The sequence below is a fragment of the Pseudozyma hubeiensis genome (genome assembly GCF_000403515.1).
Source record: "Pseudozyma hubeiensis SY62 DNA, scaffold: PHS15, whole genome shotgun sequence".
NCBI lineage: Eukaryota > Fungi > Basidiomycota > Ustilaginomycetes > Ustilaginales > Ustilaginaceae > Pseudozyma > Pseudozyma hubeiensis.
Window position 1 is genome coordinate 23,622 of NW_012133797.1, and position 19,003 is coordinate 42,624.

The following is a 19,003-nucleotide window of genomic DNA, read 5'->3' on the forward strand; positions in this document are numbered from 1 at the left end:
TGTATACCCTTCAACATTCCCGTTGTTATTGTCAGATTGCATTCTCGATATGTGTCTCCGTTGAACGCTCAGCATGATTGATACAAGAAAGTGGATCACGTCTCAGAAACGGCGAACCAAGCATCCCTGGCATCGACCGCATAGCTTCGGACAGCGCGGACCTTGTCGTCGATGCCCTTGTTCTCCCTGCCGAGTTGCTTCAGCACGAAATTCCTCAACGGGTGCAGATGGTGATGTTGCAGACCGCCGTCCGATCGTTGAGTGGCGACCGCCACTTCGTCGTCCTCCGGTGCTTTAGCGGCCAGGCTGGTCAGAGTGCGAAGGGCGGCGATGCGCGTCGAAGGTGGTGTGTATGGCGTCGGCTCGATGTTCGACAGCAGCTTGGTGACGATCGAGTTGAGATGCGCCGCGATCAAGGATGTGGGGTCGAACTGCGCGCCGGAAGATGTGGCGGGAGTAGGGATCTTCTTGCCCACCTCGCTTGCCACCGTCAGAGCATTCGCAGCTGCTGAACGAGCCTTGGAATCAGGGAGAGAGAGCGCTTGAATGAGCAGCGGGAAGAGTCCCTCGAGCCGGTCCACCAGCATGGTGGATGGCAGAGAGGGCAAGAGACCGGCAAGCGAGACAAGGTAGATGGTCTTTGCATCTACGTCAGCTTCTTCATGCGGGTGCGAGCACTGCTCGCTATGCACGTGGTTGTGGCGATGTGCAAGTTTGGCGGCGGTCGAGTAGCTCTCGAGCAAGCGAGGGAGCAAGAAAGAGAAGAGCTTCTGCTTCCACAACAATCGCACCGTGAAGCCATTCTCTTTCGTCGTGATGCCGTCCTCGCTTACTCCGACGATCGTGGCAAGGTCACGAGCGGCTGCTCGTGCAAATTTCCAGTCCACGCTGCTCTGCTTTTCGGCTGTTCGCTCGGTTGTCGCGACAAGCTGTGTAGGGTCTTGCTTTCCAACGATGCTGCCAGCAATTTCGTCAAAGATTTCTATGAGCACGCGGTTCAGCATCGCCTCCGAAAGCTTAGACGACTTGATAACGAGAGCTCGAGACAGCCACATCCACATCTGTAGCGCCACGCGTCTTTGGCTTGGAGACGAGGATGCTTCGGAGTAATTCTTGATGTGCGTTCCCCAGAAGGTGTCTAGCAGATCCAGGAAGGCAGGTTGCGTCTCATCGATGAACTTGTTGGTAATGGCAACAGCCATCCAGAACGCACTGTTGAGCTGGAGAGCCTGAGAAGTTTGCGCCGTAGCGTTACCGAGGCCGCTACTCTGAGTGGACGGGCGGGCAGCCGACAGTGTCCAGTCGAGAAGGCACGAAAGAGAAGCCAACGCTGCTTCGTGCTTGGTGGTCGGCCCTGCCGCCGTGCGAGACAGAACAACAACGCCAGCTGCAGGTGCTGCAGCGACAATAGCAGCCGAGAGCAACGCCACAGCATTTCTGCTAGCCACGCTGAATCGACCATCCTGTGTCGATGGCGACACGGCGAAAGGCTCGAACGATTGTGTGAGCGGCGAGCCGGAGGCGATGAGGGGTATGCCTTCGCCGTTTGAGCCGTTGCCGACGAACGTCGATTGATCACGGACGAAAGTCTGATTGAGACTAGCCAAGAACTCGCGTTGATGGCTCGGATCAAGCAGCTTGACGAAAGTACCCAGCAGAGCAGCCAAGTCGGCCACCACAGCCGGATCTGCGGCGATGCTCACTTGTTCGCGTGTTCCGTCCGAGTTGGCACTCAGGCCGGAGAGGGTGAGCCCCACCAAACGAGAGGGCAGGGAATGAGCATACTTGACCAGGTCTCGGTGACCACTTTGTCTCTTGAGGTCGACCATGGTCTGTAGTGTGAGGATCAGGCCACGTGCATACCCGACATTGGCCTCGTGTAAGGACTTGAGCTGTTCTTTGACGGTGGACGAGGGCTTGCCTTCTTCGTTAGTGTCGGTGACACCAACAACGTCAGCGGCACCGCTGCTCGAGGCACTTCGTGCGCTGGGTCGGCAACACAGCTCAAGCTTGGTGAAGAGCTTAACTACTACTGCTTCAAACAGAAGTGGAGCTACGCAGAGGCGGGAGAGCGCACCAAGGCTGCGTCTGATGTTGGCTTTGATGAGGTCAATCTCGGCCTCGGTGTCGTCCATGGCGTTGCCTGTAGTTCGTTCCTCCGGGTCGTCAAAAGGCTCGATTCGGTCCGGTAGCTTTTCGAGCAGCACGGGAAGGACGACCTGCTCAATGACCCTTGCTGTAGGATTAGCCGCTGCCACCGAGGTTGCAGTTCGTTCATTGGAGATGACTTCGATGGCACAGAGCGCCTCTTCACGAACGTCGTCGCCGACCGACGAGGTGAGCAAGGAGGCAACCTCGCGTGTGAGGAAGCTGAGCTCGTCAAAATCGAGCAAAGGCTTGCTCGTCATCGAATCCGATGTGTCAGCGGTCTGCTTGACAGTGGAAGTGGTGGCATCGCTGCTGAGAATGGAGATCGAGACGGCAGACGAGAAGACAAGCATGGCAGATCGGCGATAGGATGTGGATCGCAAACCGTTGGAGAGGCAGCTGAGCAAATCCGAAAGGAACGGGTCCAAAGGCCGGTTGTCACCAGCGTAGCTGCGTTCATTTGCCGTGGCAGGAAGCAAGTGACCAGATCCGATCTCGCTTGCAACGGCTGTGGACTGGCTCTTGACGCTGTCGTCGGCGTGAGCCATCTCGGCGTGGCGATACACTTTGGCCAGCGCCTCGAGAAGCTCACCGATGCCGGCCAAAATGGGTGTTCGTTGGGCGAGGTCTTCAGGGTCGGCAAACATCTTGATCATTTGGTCCATGAAGCCATACACGGCCAGATAGGCTGTACTGGAAGAAGCGCGCACGAGGCAGCCGAGAACCTTGATGGCGGCTTTCGCAAGTGACTTGCCCGGCTCTTCAAGCTCAACCAAGCAATCGTGAACCATGTTCGGAGCGATGCCCTCGGGCGGGTCAACATCGTGGTAGAGCACGTGGAGGAGAACGGTGAGCGTGTCGACGGCGAGATCCCCAGTCTCGTCATCGGTGGCGTGGAAGATTTCGATCTTGAGACCCTCCCAGAGCTTTTTGGCGTTTGCAAGCGCTGCAGCACGGCCGTAGACGGGCATGGCAGCGATAAGAGTGCGCAGCGTGTCGAGCTTGGCGGGACCACCGGCGGCACTAAGCTTCTCGAGCAGAAGAGGGTAGCCGTGAGGAGCCATGGCGGGCGAGGCGCAGATAGCGGCACGCAAGGCCACCTTGAGGTCGTCGGAGGTGATACCGTACGGATCGTCTGGTGGCGGACGGAATGTGATAGGAAAGTAGCAAAAGGTGATGTCGAAGAATTTTTCGGTCATTTCGCGATCCATGAGCCATTCTGTGAGGAGGACCTTGTCGACACCGAAGAGGACCATGAGGTTGCGAGGATCCTTTTCGCCTTGGACCATCTTGACGTATCCTTGCAAAAAGTCTGTGCCTTGGCAAGTCTCGGATCGTGTGACATCTGTAGCTTCATCGTTCGCTGTGTCCTCCTGCATGGGGGTGGATGCAGTTGGTGCCTCATGATTGGTGGCAGCGGATGTAGATGGGGAAGCACGATACGCCTTGAGTGCATCTCTGTGGTGAGCAACAAGGCTGTCGAGCAGTCGGAAGATGATGAAGCGGAGGCTCTGCGGGTGATTGGTGGCGACCACATGAGAAAAGAGGGCATCCGCTACCGAGTGGGCTTGTTCCTGTCCGAAGCCCTTGACCGGAAGCTGATCGGCGGGTGCGGAAGCTGCTGATGTTGAGGTTGGTGCTTTGCATGCGCTGAGGACGGTGAGGGCCCTGAGGGAGCTGACGAGCATGGCACTGCCCTGAAGAGTCTTTTGCTCGGCTTCGTTCTTACGTGCCCTAGGAGCAGTATCTGGAAGCAGTTCCGGAGCGTTTGCAGACCGGACAAAATTGTCCGAGATGATGACACCATCAGCAACCTTGTCTGCAAAGAAGGCGGTCAAGGTGCGTACAGCCTGCACGGTGAATATGCTAGCGAGCGGCTCCTTGAGGTGTTGTGGATGTGCAGTCGGATCGAGAAAGTGACAAGTGATGTCGGAAAGCAGTTGTACGGCTCGCGTCCGTGTCTCTTCTTGTTCGGAGGTGAGGTACTCGCCGAGCAGGCGAACGATGCCGAGAAGCGAGACATGGCCGTTTGCGAGATCATCGATGATGGACGGGGGCAGTTGCTGAAAGGATCCTACGATGAAGGCCCGTATGGCCTGTGCTGAATCCGCCATGGTCTTCGTGGACCGTGCTATCGGACTGGGAAGAGATGATGGCGTCAAGTTGGACGGTGCGAAATCTTGATCTGCACAATCTTTCCTGTCGAAATCTCCACATGACTTCGATAATCTTCTTTTTCGGCTGTCGTTTGTAGGACTCTTGTGGCCTAACAATCCAAAACTATTCGTCGCACCCTCGGCGACTTTCTTCCTGAAAATGGCACCGAAATCGCGACTCGAACACGGTCAATTCTAACAAAGGCACAAAGATGAGCCGCTGCAGCCGCAGCGTATTGTCCAGCCGGATATGCCTCCACCACGGCCAAGGTGCAGTTGGACAGTTGCACAAGCCACCTCACCTCCGTTCCACAGCTGGCCAAGCTTTGCTAAATCTTTGTACAGGAAGCTCGATGCTGCGTTCGACCGACAAGACTCCATCTCTCCAATAAGGGAAAGCGAAAGGTTTGTACAGCTAGAACAGCATGTCGCAGACTCTCCGCGACGCTTCCATGGGTCCCGATCTGGACCCTGGTAGCGTACAAGCCGAAACCATACCGCTCTCTCACCTGCCCCGCATCCGAATCTGCATCTCGAAGCAATCACTTGCGCAAGCCATCGTCCGCGGAGTCGAGCAGCTCGTTCGCCATCATATCCGCCCCGACGTACTTCACCTCCACCAATCGACACAGCCCATCGCTGCCAGCGGCGTACCTCCCACAGCTACCTCCTCGTCAAACTCGGCGTCTTTGGGGCCAGTATGGAACTGGAATCTCGAGTTTGTCGAGGTCACCTCCGACGTCGGCGATGAATTGTACCCTGACTCGAGCCGCTTCACGTGGGTCTGCTCAACCTCGTCGGATACCTTCGCTCCGTTCTCATCAAATGAATCAACATGTTCACAACAGGTCGAGACCCCGTTCGTCATTACCGCAAAGTACCCTTCACGATCGCCACACCTCGCCTTTCGAGCCCTAGGTCACGTACTAGCCGTGGCCAAAGACTGCCTATCGCTGTCCGACAATCTGGACCCCACCCTGACTCTTCACCCACACCTCTTTGTGGGTCCATCAAGCTCCCAGTCCCCACACGGATACTATCTCTCCCCCGCAGCCGCAAACGATAAGCTCAACATCACTCAGACAGCAGATTACGAGACCATAGGCACCATGATTGACTGTTCCCGCAACGGAGTCCTCAACGTCCGCTCCACAAAATACCTTATCCGCACGCTTGCGCTCCTAGGCTACAATATGCTTCAGCTATACACAGAAGACACCTACGAGGTCGACGGCGAACCCTTCTTTGGCTACATGCGTGGAGGCTACTCTCACTCTGAGCTTCGACACATTGACGATTATGCCATCCAGTTTGGTATCGAAGTCATCCCCTGCATTCAGACGTTGGGCCACTTGGGACAAATGCTTCAGTGGCCTCGGTATCTTGGGCTGCGTGACACAGCCGAAGTGCTCCTGCCCGAATGGCCAGAGACATATGTCATGTTGGAAAAGATGATCAGAGCCGCTACCGCTCCTTTCCGCAGCAAACGCATCCATCTGGGCATGGATGAGACCCACGGCCTTGGCCACGGAAGGTACTTCTCCATCTATGGCCACCAGAACAACAAGCCGGGCAGTCAGATCTTTGTCGAGCACCTCGCTAAAGTCAATCGCATTTGCCAGTCGCTCCAGCTTGAGCCCATGATCTGGTCAGACATGCTTTTCTGCCTCTCTGCACGCAATAACTCGCTCGTTGGCTACTACGACTCGGATCAACCTCTAGCCGTCAAGCAGCAGGGCATTCCATCCAATTGCAGCCTCGTCTATTGGGACTACTATCATACCTCGGCCGCTAGCTACCGAAAACGAATCAAGAATCACGAGGACCTGCGCGGTGCCAGTCCCTGGCTCGCCGCCGGCTCGTGGACCTGGTCGCGCTTTTGGACTGCACTGCCCTTCACCTTCCAGACCATCTCTGCCAATCTCAAAGCTGCCAAGAACTCGCCAGGTGTCAAGCACGTCTTCCTCACCATTTGGGGCGACGAAGGCAACGAGGTGGATCTCTGGTCATCGCTTCCTGCTTGGTGCTACTACGCCGATCATGCCTATTCCACCCAGGCGTCCTTGGACGAGACAGTGGAGCCTGGTAATGAAGCGGTGGATGTTCGGCTTCTTAAGAGCAAATTTGACGCCATCGTGGGCGGTGATTGGGACGATTTCGTCCACGCCTCTGCTATCGACCACACAACCAAGGACGGCTTGGACGTGGCTGAAGACGACAAGATCCACTTTGCCCCAAATACGAGCAAATGGATGCTGTGGAGCGACCCTATGCACAGCTTTGCCGAGCCTACGCTTGTTGCTTCGGGCTTCGATGCCGAAGAGCACTACCGAAATGTCGCATCGATGCTCAGTGAGAGGCTGGAGGGTGTAACGTTGCAGGATCCTCTCCAGAATCGCGACCAACTCGTAGTGAAATTCAGCCAGACACAAAGCAGCGGAAAGGCTTCCGGCGGATTGTTTGGAGCAGCTGCCTCGTTGCTCTCAGAGATGACGGGAAGGAGCGGAGCTGCGGCAGTTGGAGGGCCCAAGACGGTGCGCATTCTCTCGGATCATCCCTTCAACGCGCGGTTGGAACTGGCTCGGCTTGTTGCGCAGACACTGTCATTAAAGGCGAACCTGCGACAAAGATTACACCAAGCATATGTCTCGCGCAACTGGCCACAGCTGCAACAGCTCAACCGACGCACAGCTAGGTGCCTGGATGCAGCCACAAAGACGTGGAGATATCATCGAGAAATGTGGATGTCCATGTACAAGCCGCACGGTTGGGAGACGCTCGAACTGCGATATGGCGGTCTAGTATCACGTCTCGACACGCTGTATCGACGCGTTGGAGCTTTCCTGCAACATGTGCTTTCATCCCCCGACGACGAGGCGGACGAGCTAGATGCAGTACAACGGAGCTCCCAACGAGCTGACGTCTTTCTGCCTAGACCGACCAATTTGGATGGCAGAGCGTCAGGGGATAGCTCCAAGCGCTCATCGCTGGACAAGAATGGCAGCGATGAAGAGAATGACAACGACGACAACAGCGACGGCGACGATGAGTCGATGCGCTCGAGAAGTACGCCGAGAAGCACCAAGTGGGGCTGGCAGGAGAAAGTGACGAGTCTGCCAGAGCTCGAAAAGCCGCTGCATCTGGTCTACGGCAGCGCAGAACAATTGCTCGATTATCACCGTGTGTCTCGACCCACTTACTGTTGAAACACCGGAAAGCATATCACAGTACGCACGTGTGTACACTGGAATTGTCTCGTATTGAAATCTGCATTTTTCATTCGTTTCCTGATCGAGGCATCTGGACGACCGGTCGATATACATAGGAGGAAGCAAGCGCTGAGAGGGCAGCAAATGGTTTAGGCAATGAAGGGGAACATTGCTTTCCGCTTAGGGTACTCCTTGCCGAACTCCTTCTTATAGTTCTTGTGCTTCTTGACGGCCCAGGCAAACATCTGAGCCGTGCTCACGGCGGCGAAGAGCGCACTGGCAGGGTTGAGCGTCAGCACAGTGAATGCGGCCCAAGAGACAAACTCGAAAAAGTAGTTGGGGCATGAAACCAGCTCGAAAGCAAATCCCCTTGGGATCTTCCTCACTTTGGACCCGGCAGGGCGGAGGTTCTTCAAGATGATGTGAGTGTACGCGTTGCACAGCTCGGCGATGACCATGACAGCAGCGGTGCCGTATACGAACGCCGGCTTGTCTTGGACGGTGCCCGCTACAGAGGCGGCCGAGAACCAAGGAGAGTAGACGAAGGGAGCCAGGAGGAAGCCGGAGAGGAACCAGTAGTGGGTCGAATTTTTGAAGATGTTGAACAGCGGCATGGTTCCGTTGCTGAATCGGTGCACAAAGAGCGTTTCGAGCTCGCGCTTGACGTAGTGTGCAACAGCCAGGGTGACAGCCACGGTCTGCATGTTGGAGTGAACGAACTCGCGATGCCAGATTTTGGGACCAAAGTAGTAGAAGAGCGGGTGGATAAAGATGGGCCCGGCGTATTCGGTGAGGAAGACGGTCTTCCATCCGATCTGAGGACCAAGATCTTTAACGTAAAGAGTCTCACCCGCCGAGACTCCTAGATCGGCAAGCGATTTGTCGTCATCGAGCAGAGGTTTCTTGTCGTCGGTGGTGATACGCTGACGCTCGGTGGTGAGCTTGCGCGAGGCTGAGGCGATCTGCTTCTTGACTTCACCTAGCGTGGCCTTCTGCGACGAGAGAGACACGGTGAGAGGAAAGCCCTTGGATGCAGGCTTTCCAGGTGCAATGCGCTTCTGAATAGTGATCGTGAAAGCCATCTCGTCGGATTGTATGATCGTAATGGTAGGTGTTCAGGAGTCAAAGGTCAGAAGGCAAGGGAGGACAAGCGAAGAACGCAGATAAACATCATTCGCCGTTGGTCCGACCGCCCTAGAAAATCGAGTCGCACAGAGGCGTTACGCGTGCGCATCGCGGCTTGGCGGCGGCGAACGGATTAAGCGCCGTCTTCCGAGATTGCTTTCGGAATTTTTGGTTTCGAGAAGAAAAGGCGAGGTTGAAATGCTCAAGGGTCCACGAGAGCCAGCTTGATGAGGAAGCAATGCAACCACCATAACGCTTCTAGACTCTCGGCGGCATCATGACGATCGACTCAGCAAGGCAAACCACGTCAGAGGTCGAGGCCGCTTTCCTGCGTTGGTTCCGCCAGTCGGGCGGTGCCTTGGACCCTCGGTGCTGCATCCAGCCCATCCAAGGCATGGGAAGGGGCATGGTCGCCAAAGAATCCATCAAAGCAGGAGAGACTATCTTTGTGATTCCTCGACATATCCTGCTCAATTTGGCAACCTCGACACTAGCACAAAGATGCATTGAGGCTGAGGGCTCACTGCCTTCCACGTCTCGTGCCGGCAGCTCTTATGCATACTCGTGGAAGCAGATCAGCACCATGGGATGGCTACCGCTCATTCTCGTCATGATGTACGAGCGCAGAAGAGCCGCCAGACTGTCTCAATCCGCAGACAATGCGCCACAAGATGGAGATGTGTCAATGGAAAACATCGAAGCAGCCTCGTCGACTGGCGTTGAAATGCTCGAAGGCACGGACGCGGAAGGCTCGACGTATCGCGAAGCACCTCGACCGTTTGGAGAGCAGACATGGGGACCGTACCTCGACATTATGCCTACGGAATTCAGCACACCGATGTTCTGGCTGGACAATGATCTGCAGCATCTGTCGGGCACTTCCATCGCAGACAAGATCGCAAGAGACGAAGCAGAGGCAGATTATCACAACAAGGCGGTTCCTTTCATTCTCTCACTTCCTTCCGTGTTCCTGGACGGGGCGGCGGAGGATCAGCGTCAAGAAGAGCTGCAGCAATGGTACTCGCTCGACACATATCACATTATGGGCTCGAGAATCTTGAGTCGCAGTTTCCATGTCAAGAGCCGCAAGAAGGGTCTAGAGGGAAAGACGGTCGACATGGACGATCTCGATGGAGAGGACGAGGATGAGGACGAGGACGAGGAAGCAGAAGTGCTGGAAGACGAAGGAGAGGCAGGCATTATTGAGGCGGATGAAACGAACGAAGCAGGCGAAAGTGATCAGGGAGAAGATGATGACGACGAAGATGGTGACGACGACGACGATGATGATGATGATGATAGTGAAGAAGAAGAGCAGGAGAACGTGATCGACATCTCCATGACTCCTATGGCCGATATGCTCAACGCCCGCTTCGAATCGGACAACGCTCGTCTGTTCTACAAATCACACGTGCTCGAAATGCGTGCCACCAAGGCTATTACGGCAGGCGAACAAATCTTCAACACGTACGCTGATCCGCCGAACAGTGACCTCCTCCGCCGATACGGCCATGTCGACGAACCGAATGGCAGCGACGTCGTCGAACTAGACGCCAACTTTGTCCTCCAAGCTGCGGTGACACACCTATCCGCGCTGCTAGCTTCGAGCGCAGGAGAACTACGCAAGGATCTGGAAGAGCGTCTCGAATGGGCCTGCTCCTCGCTAGGCATCGATGAAGTCTTCATCCTCAACTACCTCTTCACTCCGGCCAAAAAGGCACCTCATCGTGCACAGCCGGAACGTCCGTCGCCGAAAGAACTCAAGTCTGCGGCCACTGGCGGTGGCGTCTCGGAAGAGATGATTGCTCTCACTCGCGTGCTTTGCCAGACTCGCGAGGCGTTCGAAAAGGCTAAAGCGAAGGGGAAGGGACCGAGCGCGCGCATCGAAGCGCAAGAGGAGCATGTCCTGGCAGGCAGCGGCAAGAAGGTGCGTGTCGCCGCAAGCCAGATCATGATGGAAGCGATCGACTTGAAACTCAACGAGTATCCGAACGGAGCGAGCGTGGAGCAGGAGGAGGCCAACTTGTATGGCTCAAGCAAGAGTGAAGTGGTTGGAGACAACGCAAGACGTGCGCTGGTAGTGCGACTCGGCGAAAAGAGGGTGCTGCTGGATCAGAAGCGCGTGCTCAGGTATGTAGTTGACAGGATTCACGAAGCGGAAAAGGAGGCAGCCAAGAGCAAGGGCAGCAAGCAAGAGGGAGGCAAGAGGAAAGGAGACGGCACTGGTGCCAAGAGCGGCAAATCGAATGGCAACGACGACAAAAAGAAGCAGCGCCGTTGAACCTGGCACATTGCAACCTTGTCGTTGTCCACCATCGGACGAGCTCATCGAGCAGATGGATCGGACCGTATATGAGCAATGTATCGCCGATTGCTGCTGTGCGGCGCGAGACAGCTGCGGGAGCTGCCGCAACCTCGCTTAGATTTTCGGCTGTTGGAATTTAGGCTCTTCACGGAGATTAGTATTCGAGGCGCGCGCGAGTCCTGTGCTGCATTGCACCGTCACTTGCGCACACCTAGACCGATGTCAGGGTCTAGCGTTGAGCCAAGGCCTGCGTACGACTCACTTTAGCCAAAGAGAAGATTGAAGAAGCTGGGAGCCCGTAGATGCCTTTTTTATTCGCTGTAAGATGATATGATGATGGAGGGGCAACAATGTCAACGTCTAGTCGAAGAATGACGAGGTGGAAGCCTGCCGCTGCATGAATCCGAGGCAGGGGACAGCGGCGCTGCTCCCCGCAATCGCTTGCACGACGTACAGGTATGTTCGCCGCGCCTAGATGGAGTCGAAACCGACGGTGTTCTTCGCTAGCACCTGATTCTGTATGTGGATTACCCGCGATCGATTTTCCATCCCCGACGAGGCGAGGCGAGGCGAGGCGAGGCGAGGCGAGATGCAGTTTCGGCTCGCATTCGCCGTTCCGAGCAAGTCTTGTCGACTTCTCCTGCACTCGTCCAAGAAAACAAAGCCTCGTCTGTCGCCTGAGACGTTCGTCTGTTGAAGAATTCGTGAAGAATGCTTTCCATGTCGACCGACGGAGAGGCCGCGCCTTGTTCAAAAAGCTTGTTGGTGAGATTGCATTCCCCGTCGTTCTCCTCACGTCCGATGTCGGAGCCCAACCACATGTGTCCCCGTGCAGGGCAATGCAGGGCAACGCAGGGCGAATACCGGTTTCCAAGTACAATAGTCAAAACAGTGTTCGCCGTTTCGTCAACGATCTAGACAAAGCGGCAAAGGTCACACGGTCAAGTCCGTGCCCGCACGAGCAGCCCCTCGGACGCCTCGAACGGAGTGTCTTGGCCTGTTCCCTTTCCGACCTTTTTTAGAGCTTTGGAACGATTCTCCCGAGCGCACTGTGCCGCAATGCTCCCACGCACAGACTTGTTGCAGAACAGCATGTGGGTTGAAGTGTTTGCATCAATACACGGCCTCAGGTACAGTATGCCCTGCCGCTTCACCCCGCAGAACAGAGCACGGTCAGGGTGGCGCTTCCCGTCAATCTTCCCTTCAGTCACAGAGCGGCGTTGGTCTGCATTCCCGAGCAGCACTCGTGCTCGCGAGACTGGTAACAACCTCTGTGTCAACTAGTCGCTGGCTCTAAGCCACTGCAAGCAGCTCCATTTGCCGTGCATGCTGCGCACGTCGACGACCACCACATTGCATTGTTGTCCCAAGGCGTGGACAGCTTTGCCCCTCGTGTACACGCCCTTCCTCCCCTTACCCCGCATTTTCAAAAAGGTATAAAGCAAAGCAGCCATCGGCCAATTTCGTGACCGGGTCCCTTTTCTCGCCCTCCCTGCTTTTCAATCCGCCCGTCCCACCTTCAAAGGCCCCCTATCGGTGGCCTGTATCACCACGCCGGTCAACACAACATCAAAACTGGGACCATTGTCCTGTCAGCGTTCGAATCTTGAGCCTTGCCAATCATCATCGATTCTACGAGATCATCTGTTCCCCATCGTCCATATCTCATACGCGTTTCCGACCTTGCTCTATCTCGTTCATCTCGCTTCAAAGTCCAGCCGAGCCACTTTGCGAAGGGTTCCGGCTGCGTAGCTCGGATCGCTTTTCCTCTCGAGCTCGACTTCCTTCATCCCGCAACCTCTTCACCTTTGCAAAGTATCGCGTACCTATCAACCTGTTCCAGCTGTTTCGATCATCGGGATGACGCCTCAGCTAAGCGACCTAGTCGATCAGCCCATCGCTGCCACAGCGCCTGCTGCCATGACCGCTGCAAAGCAGGCCGACTCTGCCGCTTCGGAACAGACACGCTCCCGCAAAAAGATGTACAAGAATTGTGATCGTTGCCGTCAGGCAAAACGTGCCTGCTCTGCCCAATATGTTAGCATCGCCGAGGCGCTCGCTAGCAAGGTTGCATGCACCAACTGCAAGAAAAAGGGTCAAGTCTGCACCTTCAACAGCCTCATCAACTCCTTCGGCGGCATTCCCTTGGGTGGCCTCACCGGCGCTGCGTTTGCCGAGAGCTTGCAAGAGGCTGCACATGCTGCAGTCCAGCCTGCATCATCAGCTTCCGACGCTCAGACGACGCAGGACGAGCTCATGTCGCACGCAGAACTGAGCACCGCTGCGGCCAAAAGACCAAGAGACAGCCTTCGCGACGGCGGTCTGGCCGATCAGCCATCCAAGTCGCGCTCGTCGGCGATCAGCAATGTCAACGCTGCTTTCGAGGTTCTCAATGGCGACTTTGCAGATGCGCACAGTCGTGACGATGACGACTATTCAAGAGAGAGGGTTGCCAAGCGAAGAAAACCTTCCCCTACGCAGCACAGCGATCCAACGTTCCAATCCGGCCTCGAACAACCGGCCAGCAGTGCACTCGTCATGAGCCGTGCACAGTCACCCTTCGCATTTGACGACGATGACGACCTGTTTGCAGCCTCTACACAGTCCAATGCGTCGCTCTTTGATATCCTCGGCTTCGACATCTGGGGCTCAGCACCTAGCGTTCGACTCGCACACAACGCAGATCGCATGCACCTCAACTCAGACCTGCTCAGTGTCTATGAGGGCGCTGCCGAGTCGGCCTTCCGCGTCTGGGTCACAGACGCAACCACGCCATATTTGCTCTGCGCCGACTCGATGAGTTCCTCCTCGGCAGCTATGGCGCTCAACAAAAAGGTCTGCTTGTTGGACCATGCCTCGAGACGCATCTTCAAGACCGACAACGCTGCACGCAATGTCGAAAAGCGCGTTTCGGACGCCTACAACGCCGTCCTGCTCGCGTATGCTGCCCAGTGGCCTCGTCATCGCTCCAGTCACAGCAGCAACGCGCAATCCGACTGGAAACCGGACGAGGCACGCATCCGCCTCTCGCTTTGGAAGCAGGCCAGGGATAAGCTCATGGACGCAGCCGACGCCTGGTCCTTCCGCATCGTCTTTGCGCTTATCCTCTTCGCTTGGACCGAGAAGCCGCGCGAAATGCCAGACAGCGAGGCTTGGGACAAGGGAGAGCACGAAATGCCCTCGCAGCTGCACATCCCTTCGCTCGACGAGAACAGCGCGCTCGACTCTACCTCGTGGCAGATTCCAGCAGAGGCGAGCACCATGATGCTTGCAACCGCGATGCGCAAGCTCAAGGCGTTCCGACTCAAGATCCAGCAACTCCGGCGCAAGGGCGTGGATCTGTGGTCGTGCGATGAGCCTGGTCTCGAGCCTAATCAGATAGCCCATCGACAGGCAGAGGCGACACTGCTGGAGAACACATACCACAATCTCTACTGGTTCGGCTGTATGATGGACACCGAGCTCTCCGTATTGCGCAAATATGATGCCGTGATTGGCGACGAAGATGCCGACCTGACCGACCAGCTCTTGTCACCACATCGCGCCAATAGCCTGCGTCACCAGACGGAAAGCATGTCCATTTCCAGCGGTGTGACCGCCACCAAGCCTCTTCGCAAGATCTGGGACGAGGTAATTCCAGCAAACAGCCAAAAGAACCGCAACACCTTTGCCAAAAGCTGGCCATGCAGCGAGGAAGACGCCAAGCGCACGCTCGCCTACGCCACACCCATCAAAGTGCTGCTCTTCCGACACGTCGGGCGTTTGCAGTCGAGCTACTGGCGTCAGGCTCCGAGCGAGCTGATCGAGCGTCAAATCTCCCACGTCCTTTCGGTGGTGCGACACTGGTACGAGGTGTTTGCGCCCTTTTTTGCGAGCTGCATCGCGCACCACGCGGACCTGCCTCCATCGATTCAATCGTGGCACGTCATAACCGCGACCAAATGGAACCTCGCGGCCATCCTGCTCGTTGAACTCGTGCAGACCATGGACCGATCCACTTCGGACCCGTTCAACAGCACAGACGAGATCTTTGCCGAGCTTCGCTCCAAAGTGTGCAACCAGACCGCCGCCCTCATCCACGCCATCCAACATTCAAGTCTTTCTGCGAAGACGCGAACGGCTCAAGCCGAACCGTCCTTCGACTTTATCGAGTCGACCGGAAGCACTATTCTACACAGCGATCCCTGGCCCGAGATCTCCATTCACGGATTTGCATGCGTTGCCAAATCCGAGATCAAGAATTTTGCCAGGCTGGTCGAACAGGGCAAATGGGACGAGATCAGGTGTGCCGAGCATCGGATCGAAAAGTGCATCTGGGCGCTGGAGCAGCTGAGCAACCGTAGCAGCATGGCCGTTGACGCTAGTGTCGAGGTCAGGAAGCTGCTTGAATTGCATTCTCCCTTGAGAAAGCAGGAGCAGGAGCAAAAGCAGCGTGAAGAAGAGACCCAAGCCGGCATGGCCATGATGACCGACGACGTCTGGCAGTCGTGCCTCAAGATCTTGAACGAAGGCGGTGCGAGCAACGACGCACCCTCAGCCTCGCTCGACACGCCCGAGCTGGTCAATGGGTACGACCATGCCGACTGGTCAAATCTGACTCTGTCATCTTCAACCCAGCCTATGCTGTCACACACCGATCGCATGGGCGACGAGCTTTTTCTTGACCCACTAGCCACCGCGACCGCCGAGACGCTTACCGACGGTACCTCTTCACGTGCCTCCTCGAATCACTCGCTCTCTCCTCCGCTCACCAGCGCCACAATGGCTTCGCTGGACTACCCAAGCTCCCTATCGATCTCTCCTGGGACCTCCGCCAGGAGCACGACAACCTCGACGCTGCCGCAGCCCCAGGCGCCGACAGGTCCTTTCAAACAAGGTCATGCTAGCGATTTCGACGATCTTGCCTTTGGCTCTATCGGACCAGGCTTCGCCATGGGCTCCGGCGGCGTGATGGATTCTACCTTCGACTCATACCAACTTCGCGTCTGAAATCTAATGACTCAATCCCGACTGGCCCGCATTCTTTCCAACTTCCGAGTATCCTTGTTCCACTATCTACTTGCTCTCCGTATGTCCTCGTCTTTTCACGTTTTGCAATGTTACAGCATGATCGATCTCGTCTTGTCATCACACTGTTCTCCGTTTGTGGCGTGGCGTGAGCCCTTAATGTGGTAGTTGCAGTCGGGTTGGCGAAATTTCGTTGCCCCTTTTTTTCCATTGATTAATGTCGCCATATATATTTTCCCGCTTTGCAAATTTGCGTTCCTGGAGCGAACGCAGTGGCATAACTCGCCGTCGCCTCATTACAACAGCAATCGTCAGAGGCAACCCGCCAACACCCCCTGTCTTGCCCCACACCTCGGTGTGCGAGAAGTTTGGTAGAAGAAATCGGGGCAGCAGCGTGCTGCTCTCGTTTGTTCGGAGAGTAAAGTTTAAAACTCGTTCGAGTCACTAAAGGTCAGGCTGGGCTTCGAATCCGCAGGACCGAGAACATCTTTTCCTTCGTCATTGATCACTGGATCAGCAAGACCGCGGCAAGCTGACAGTATTTTGCAGCTTCAGACACACAAGAAGACAGGAGAGCAGGCAAAGAGAGGTCGGAGAGGTTCCATTACAAACTTGACTGGGGCCGTTGCAGCTAAGAGAAGACTTATCACGACACGGAGCGTCGTGTCCGATTGTCGGGTTCATCGTAGCGATAGAGGGTGTAAAAAGCAAAAGACATAGTGTGAAAAGAGGGCCAGCGAGCGGGCGCAAGCTGAGAGAAGAACGAACGAGTGAATGTGAGATAGAGCAGGGGCTGCAGCTAACTAATGATCAGTATCCCGCCTTAGAAGCCGGTGTTGACACCTGAGCAGGTCTTCTTGCCAATAGCGAACCTCCTGGCGTAGGGCTTGAGATCAGGCTCGCAGTTCTGCTTGGGACCAGCAACGACGTTGGCGCCGGCGACGAGCAAGAGCCCGCTAGCCTCAGCTTTCTGCTGGGGAGTGAGGGGGTCGGCGGGGAGCGGGTTGCAGTCGGTGATGCTATAGTCGCTGCTCTGAGCTTCACCGGTACCCGAAGCAAGAGCCGACTTGCCAACAATGTACGAGAACTGCGACGTGAGACTTCCGGCGTGATCGATAAGGAAGGCGGGTCCGCAGACCGTTTGAGCCTGGATGTTCTTAGCGTTAAAGAGGTAGCTCGAGTCGAGGGGCGAGTTGGAGACCTGCGGCTGAACGATATCGTCAAAGACACTGTAGAGGTTGGTGGTCGGGACAATCTTGGTCAGACCGCCAGCGTTCTGGAGAGCGGTGAGGTAAGCGGATTGCGCCTGCTGCTGCCAGACAGATTGACTAGCCAGACCCGGCACGGTGAGGAAGACAGCCTCCACAGTGCCCTTGTAGTCAGGAGCGAAGGCCATGAAACGATCGACCTTGCTTCGAATGCTTGGGAAGAACGTCAGTGCCCACTGAGTAGCCAAGCCACCCTGAGACCAAGTGAGGACGGGTACCTTCTTGAATCCCGAGCCAGCGTAGAGCGTGTTGACGGCGTTGACAATGTACTCGGCGTTGACCTGCGAGTCGTTGAGCATGAAAGGAGGGGGCGAGATCCAGCATGGCGAGTAGCCGAGCTGACTGGAGAGCGGGATCCAGTTTGAGTCGAAGGATTGACGACCGGTAACACCGGTACCGGGAACAAGCAGGATTGGGTTGCTCTGCGAAGAGGGAGAGCCGTTCTGGCATTCGAGTACGGAAGCGAGCTGAGACTGTGGGACGGAGAAGGCCGGGTCCGGGCCAATGGGAAGTCGCTTGACCAGAGGGGTAGCGCTGGCGGCGCATACGAGTGCGGCGAGCGCGGTGACGGTCGAGGTGAACTTCATAGTGGTGTGGCCTTGCGACTGAGCGGTAGGTCTGGTGGGTTTAGGGGACGGATTGGAGGAGGAGGAGAAGGCGAGTGACTTGGAAGAGTGGACGTGTTGACGATGGGGGTATCCTCCTTCGTTTATATAGCCGTCAAGGATGTCCGAAATCAAAGATGTCCAAGATTCACCAGGAACCAAGAACTTGTACCTGCACGGTAGCGGGCGCTGCAGCGTCCTTCCTCTATCGACTTTGAACCCGCAAAGTCAGTTGCGCGAAGCAGTCTACCGAGTGTTCTTGTCGATCTCGGTGCGAAGATCTAAGGATGCATTCATGCATGAAAGAAGCACATAGTGCATCGTGAATGGCCTGAGGACATTGCCGTCTACCCCGCAATTATCGGATGCCAAGGGTAAGACCAAGCGGGGAATCATCGTGCTTTTGATTGCATTTTTTAGTCTGGGAACAGCGGACCGAATCGATTCTGGTCACCGGATCACAGAGTTGAGGCTGCTCAGCTAGGGACCTCCTTTGCTTGCTTTTCGACGAAGAATCATGTTCCAGACTCCGACACTAAGCGAATAAGAATTTGGGCGTAAGCTGCCGAAGTAACCTTAGCGTGAGCAGTACAAAACGTGCAGAGAAGGCGATCAGCATCCTCACCGTAGGGGTCCTCGTCGTCTTCGGATGCTGTCGCAGTCTTTGGTCCGTGCTTCACCGTGACTCGGCTGCACTCGGGCTCCGTCGCTAGCGAGTTTCACAACCTGGAATCTTGCCATCGCAGATCAAGGTGATTGTGAGCAGTCAAGGGATGTCAGCTGATTCGAAGGTATTCTTCGACAATACGGTCACGTTCTGGCGGACGTTGGGAGCCGCGCATCGGCGCTTCGATGGACTTTTTTGGTGCCTGCGAGCGGGCTATTATGCGAACCCATTAGCTGGATCGAAGATGCATGCTTGTTCTGCAGGCGTGAGCACTGCGATCGCAATGGTGGGCATATATCAAATTTAGGCCAAAAACAACGTCCGCCATTGCCCCGCGTTATGAAGCTGTATGCAAAACTCGGGTTCTATTCGACCCTAAGCCGCACTTCAATTCGCAGGCTTCATCAAATGTCAAACAGACCACGCTTCTCGGCATCCTGCTCATCTTTCGTCCCCAAGTCGATGCTGTTTGACGGGCGATGTTACCAAACTACATCTAAGTACAAGCAGTGG

At 55.9% G+C, this 19,003-nt stretch overlaps 7 protein-coding genes across 7 annotated transcripts; 3 read left to right on the top strand and 4 right to left on the bottom strand.

Moving 5' to 3' along the window:
- Positions 1-95: 95 nt before the first annotated feature.
- On the bottom strand, positions 96-4,685 carry PHSY_001220 (potential regulator of transcription factor; the record flags this gene model as incomplete). Its single annotated transcript, XM_012331852.1, has 2 exons — positions 96-4,414; positions 4,607-4,685. 2 exons carry the CDS (start codon positions 4,683-4,685, stop codon positions 96-98), a joined length of 4,398 nt encoding a protein of 1,465 aa, XP_012187242.1.
- A 71-nt stretch (positions 4,686-4,756) lies between these two features.
- Positions 4,757-7,510, top strand: PHSY_001221 (N-acetylglucosaminidase; the record flags this gene model as incomplete). Its single annotated transcript, XM_012331853.1, has 1 exon — positions 4,757-7,510. One exon carries the CDS (start codon positions 4,757-4,759, stop codon positions 7,508-7,510), a length of 2,754 nt encoding a protein of 917 aa, XP_012187243.1.
- Positions 7,511-7,662: 152 nt separating this feature from the next.
- On the bottom strand, positions 7,663-8,595 carry PHSY_001222 (hypothetical protein; the record flags this gene model as incomplete). The annotated part of the gene is made up of 1 exon (XM_012331854.1): positions 7,663-8,595. The coding sequence occupies one exon, from the start codon at positions 8,593-8,595 to the stop codon at positions 7,663-7,665; it is 933 nt and encodes a 310-aa protein (XP_012187244.1).
- Positions 8,596-8,915: 320 nt separating this feature from the next.
- On the top strand, positions 8,916-10,919 carry PHSY_001223 (nucleus protein; the record flags this gene model as incomplete). Its single annotated transcript, XM_012331855.1, has 1 exon — positions 8,916-10,919. One exon carries the CDS (start codon positions 8,916-8,918, stop codon positions 10,917-10,919), a length of 2,004 nt encoding a protein of 667 aa, XP_012187245.1.
- A 551-nt stretch (positions 10,920-11,470) lies between these two features.
- Positions 11,471-12,397, bottom strand: PHSY_001224 (hypothetical protein; the record flags this gene model as incomplete). The annotated part of the gene is made up of 3 exons (XM_012331856.1): positions 11,471-11,857; positions 11,957-12,168; positions 12,361-12,397. 3 exons carry the CDS (start codon positions 12,395-12,397, stop codon positions 11,471-11,473), a joined length of 636 nt encoding a protein of 211 aa, XP_012187246.1.
- A 466-nt stretch (positions 12,398-12,863) lies between these two features.
- PHSY_001225 (C6 transcription factor) lies at positions 12,864-15,932 on the top strand (the record flags this gene model as incomplete). The annotated part of the gene is made up of 1 exon (XM_012331857.1): positions 12,864-15,932. The coding sequence occupies one exon, from the start codon at positions 12,864-12,866 to the stop codon at positions 15,930-15,932; it is 3,069 nt and encodes a 1,022-aa protein (XP_012187247.1).
- Positions 15,933-16,773: 841 nt separating this feature from the next.
- On the bottom strand, positions 16,774-18,564 carry PHSY_001226 (hypothetical protein; the record flags this gene model as incomplete). Its single annotated transcript, XM_012331858.1, has 2 exons — positions 16,774-17,995; positions 18,449-18,564. The coding sequence occupies 2 exons, from the start codon at positions 18,562-18,564 to the stop codon at positions 16,774-16,776; spliced, it is 1,338 nt and encodes a 445-aa protein (XP_012187248.1).
- Between the last annotated feature and the right edge of the window lie 439 nt (positions 18,565-19,003).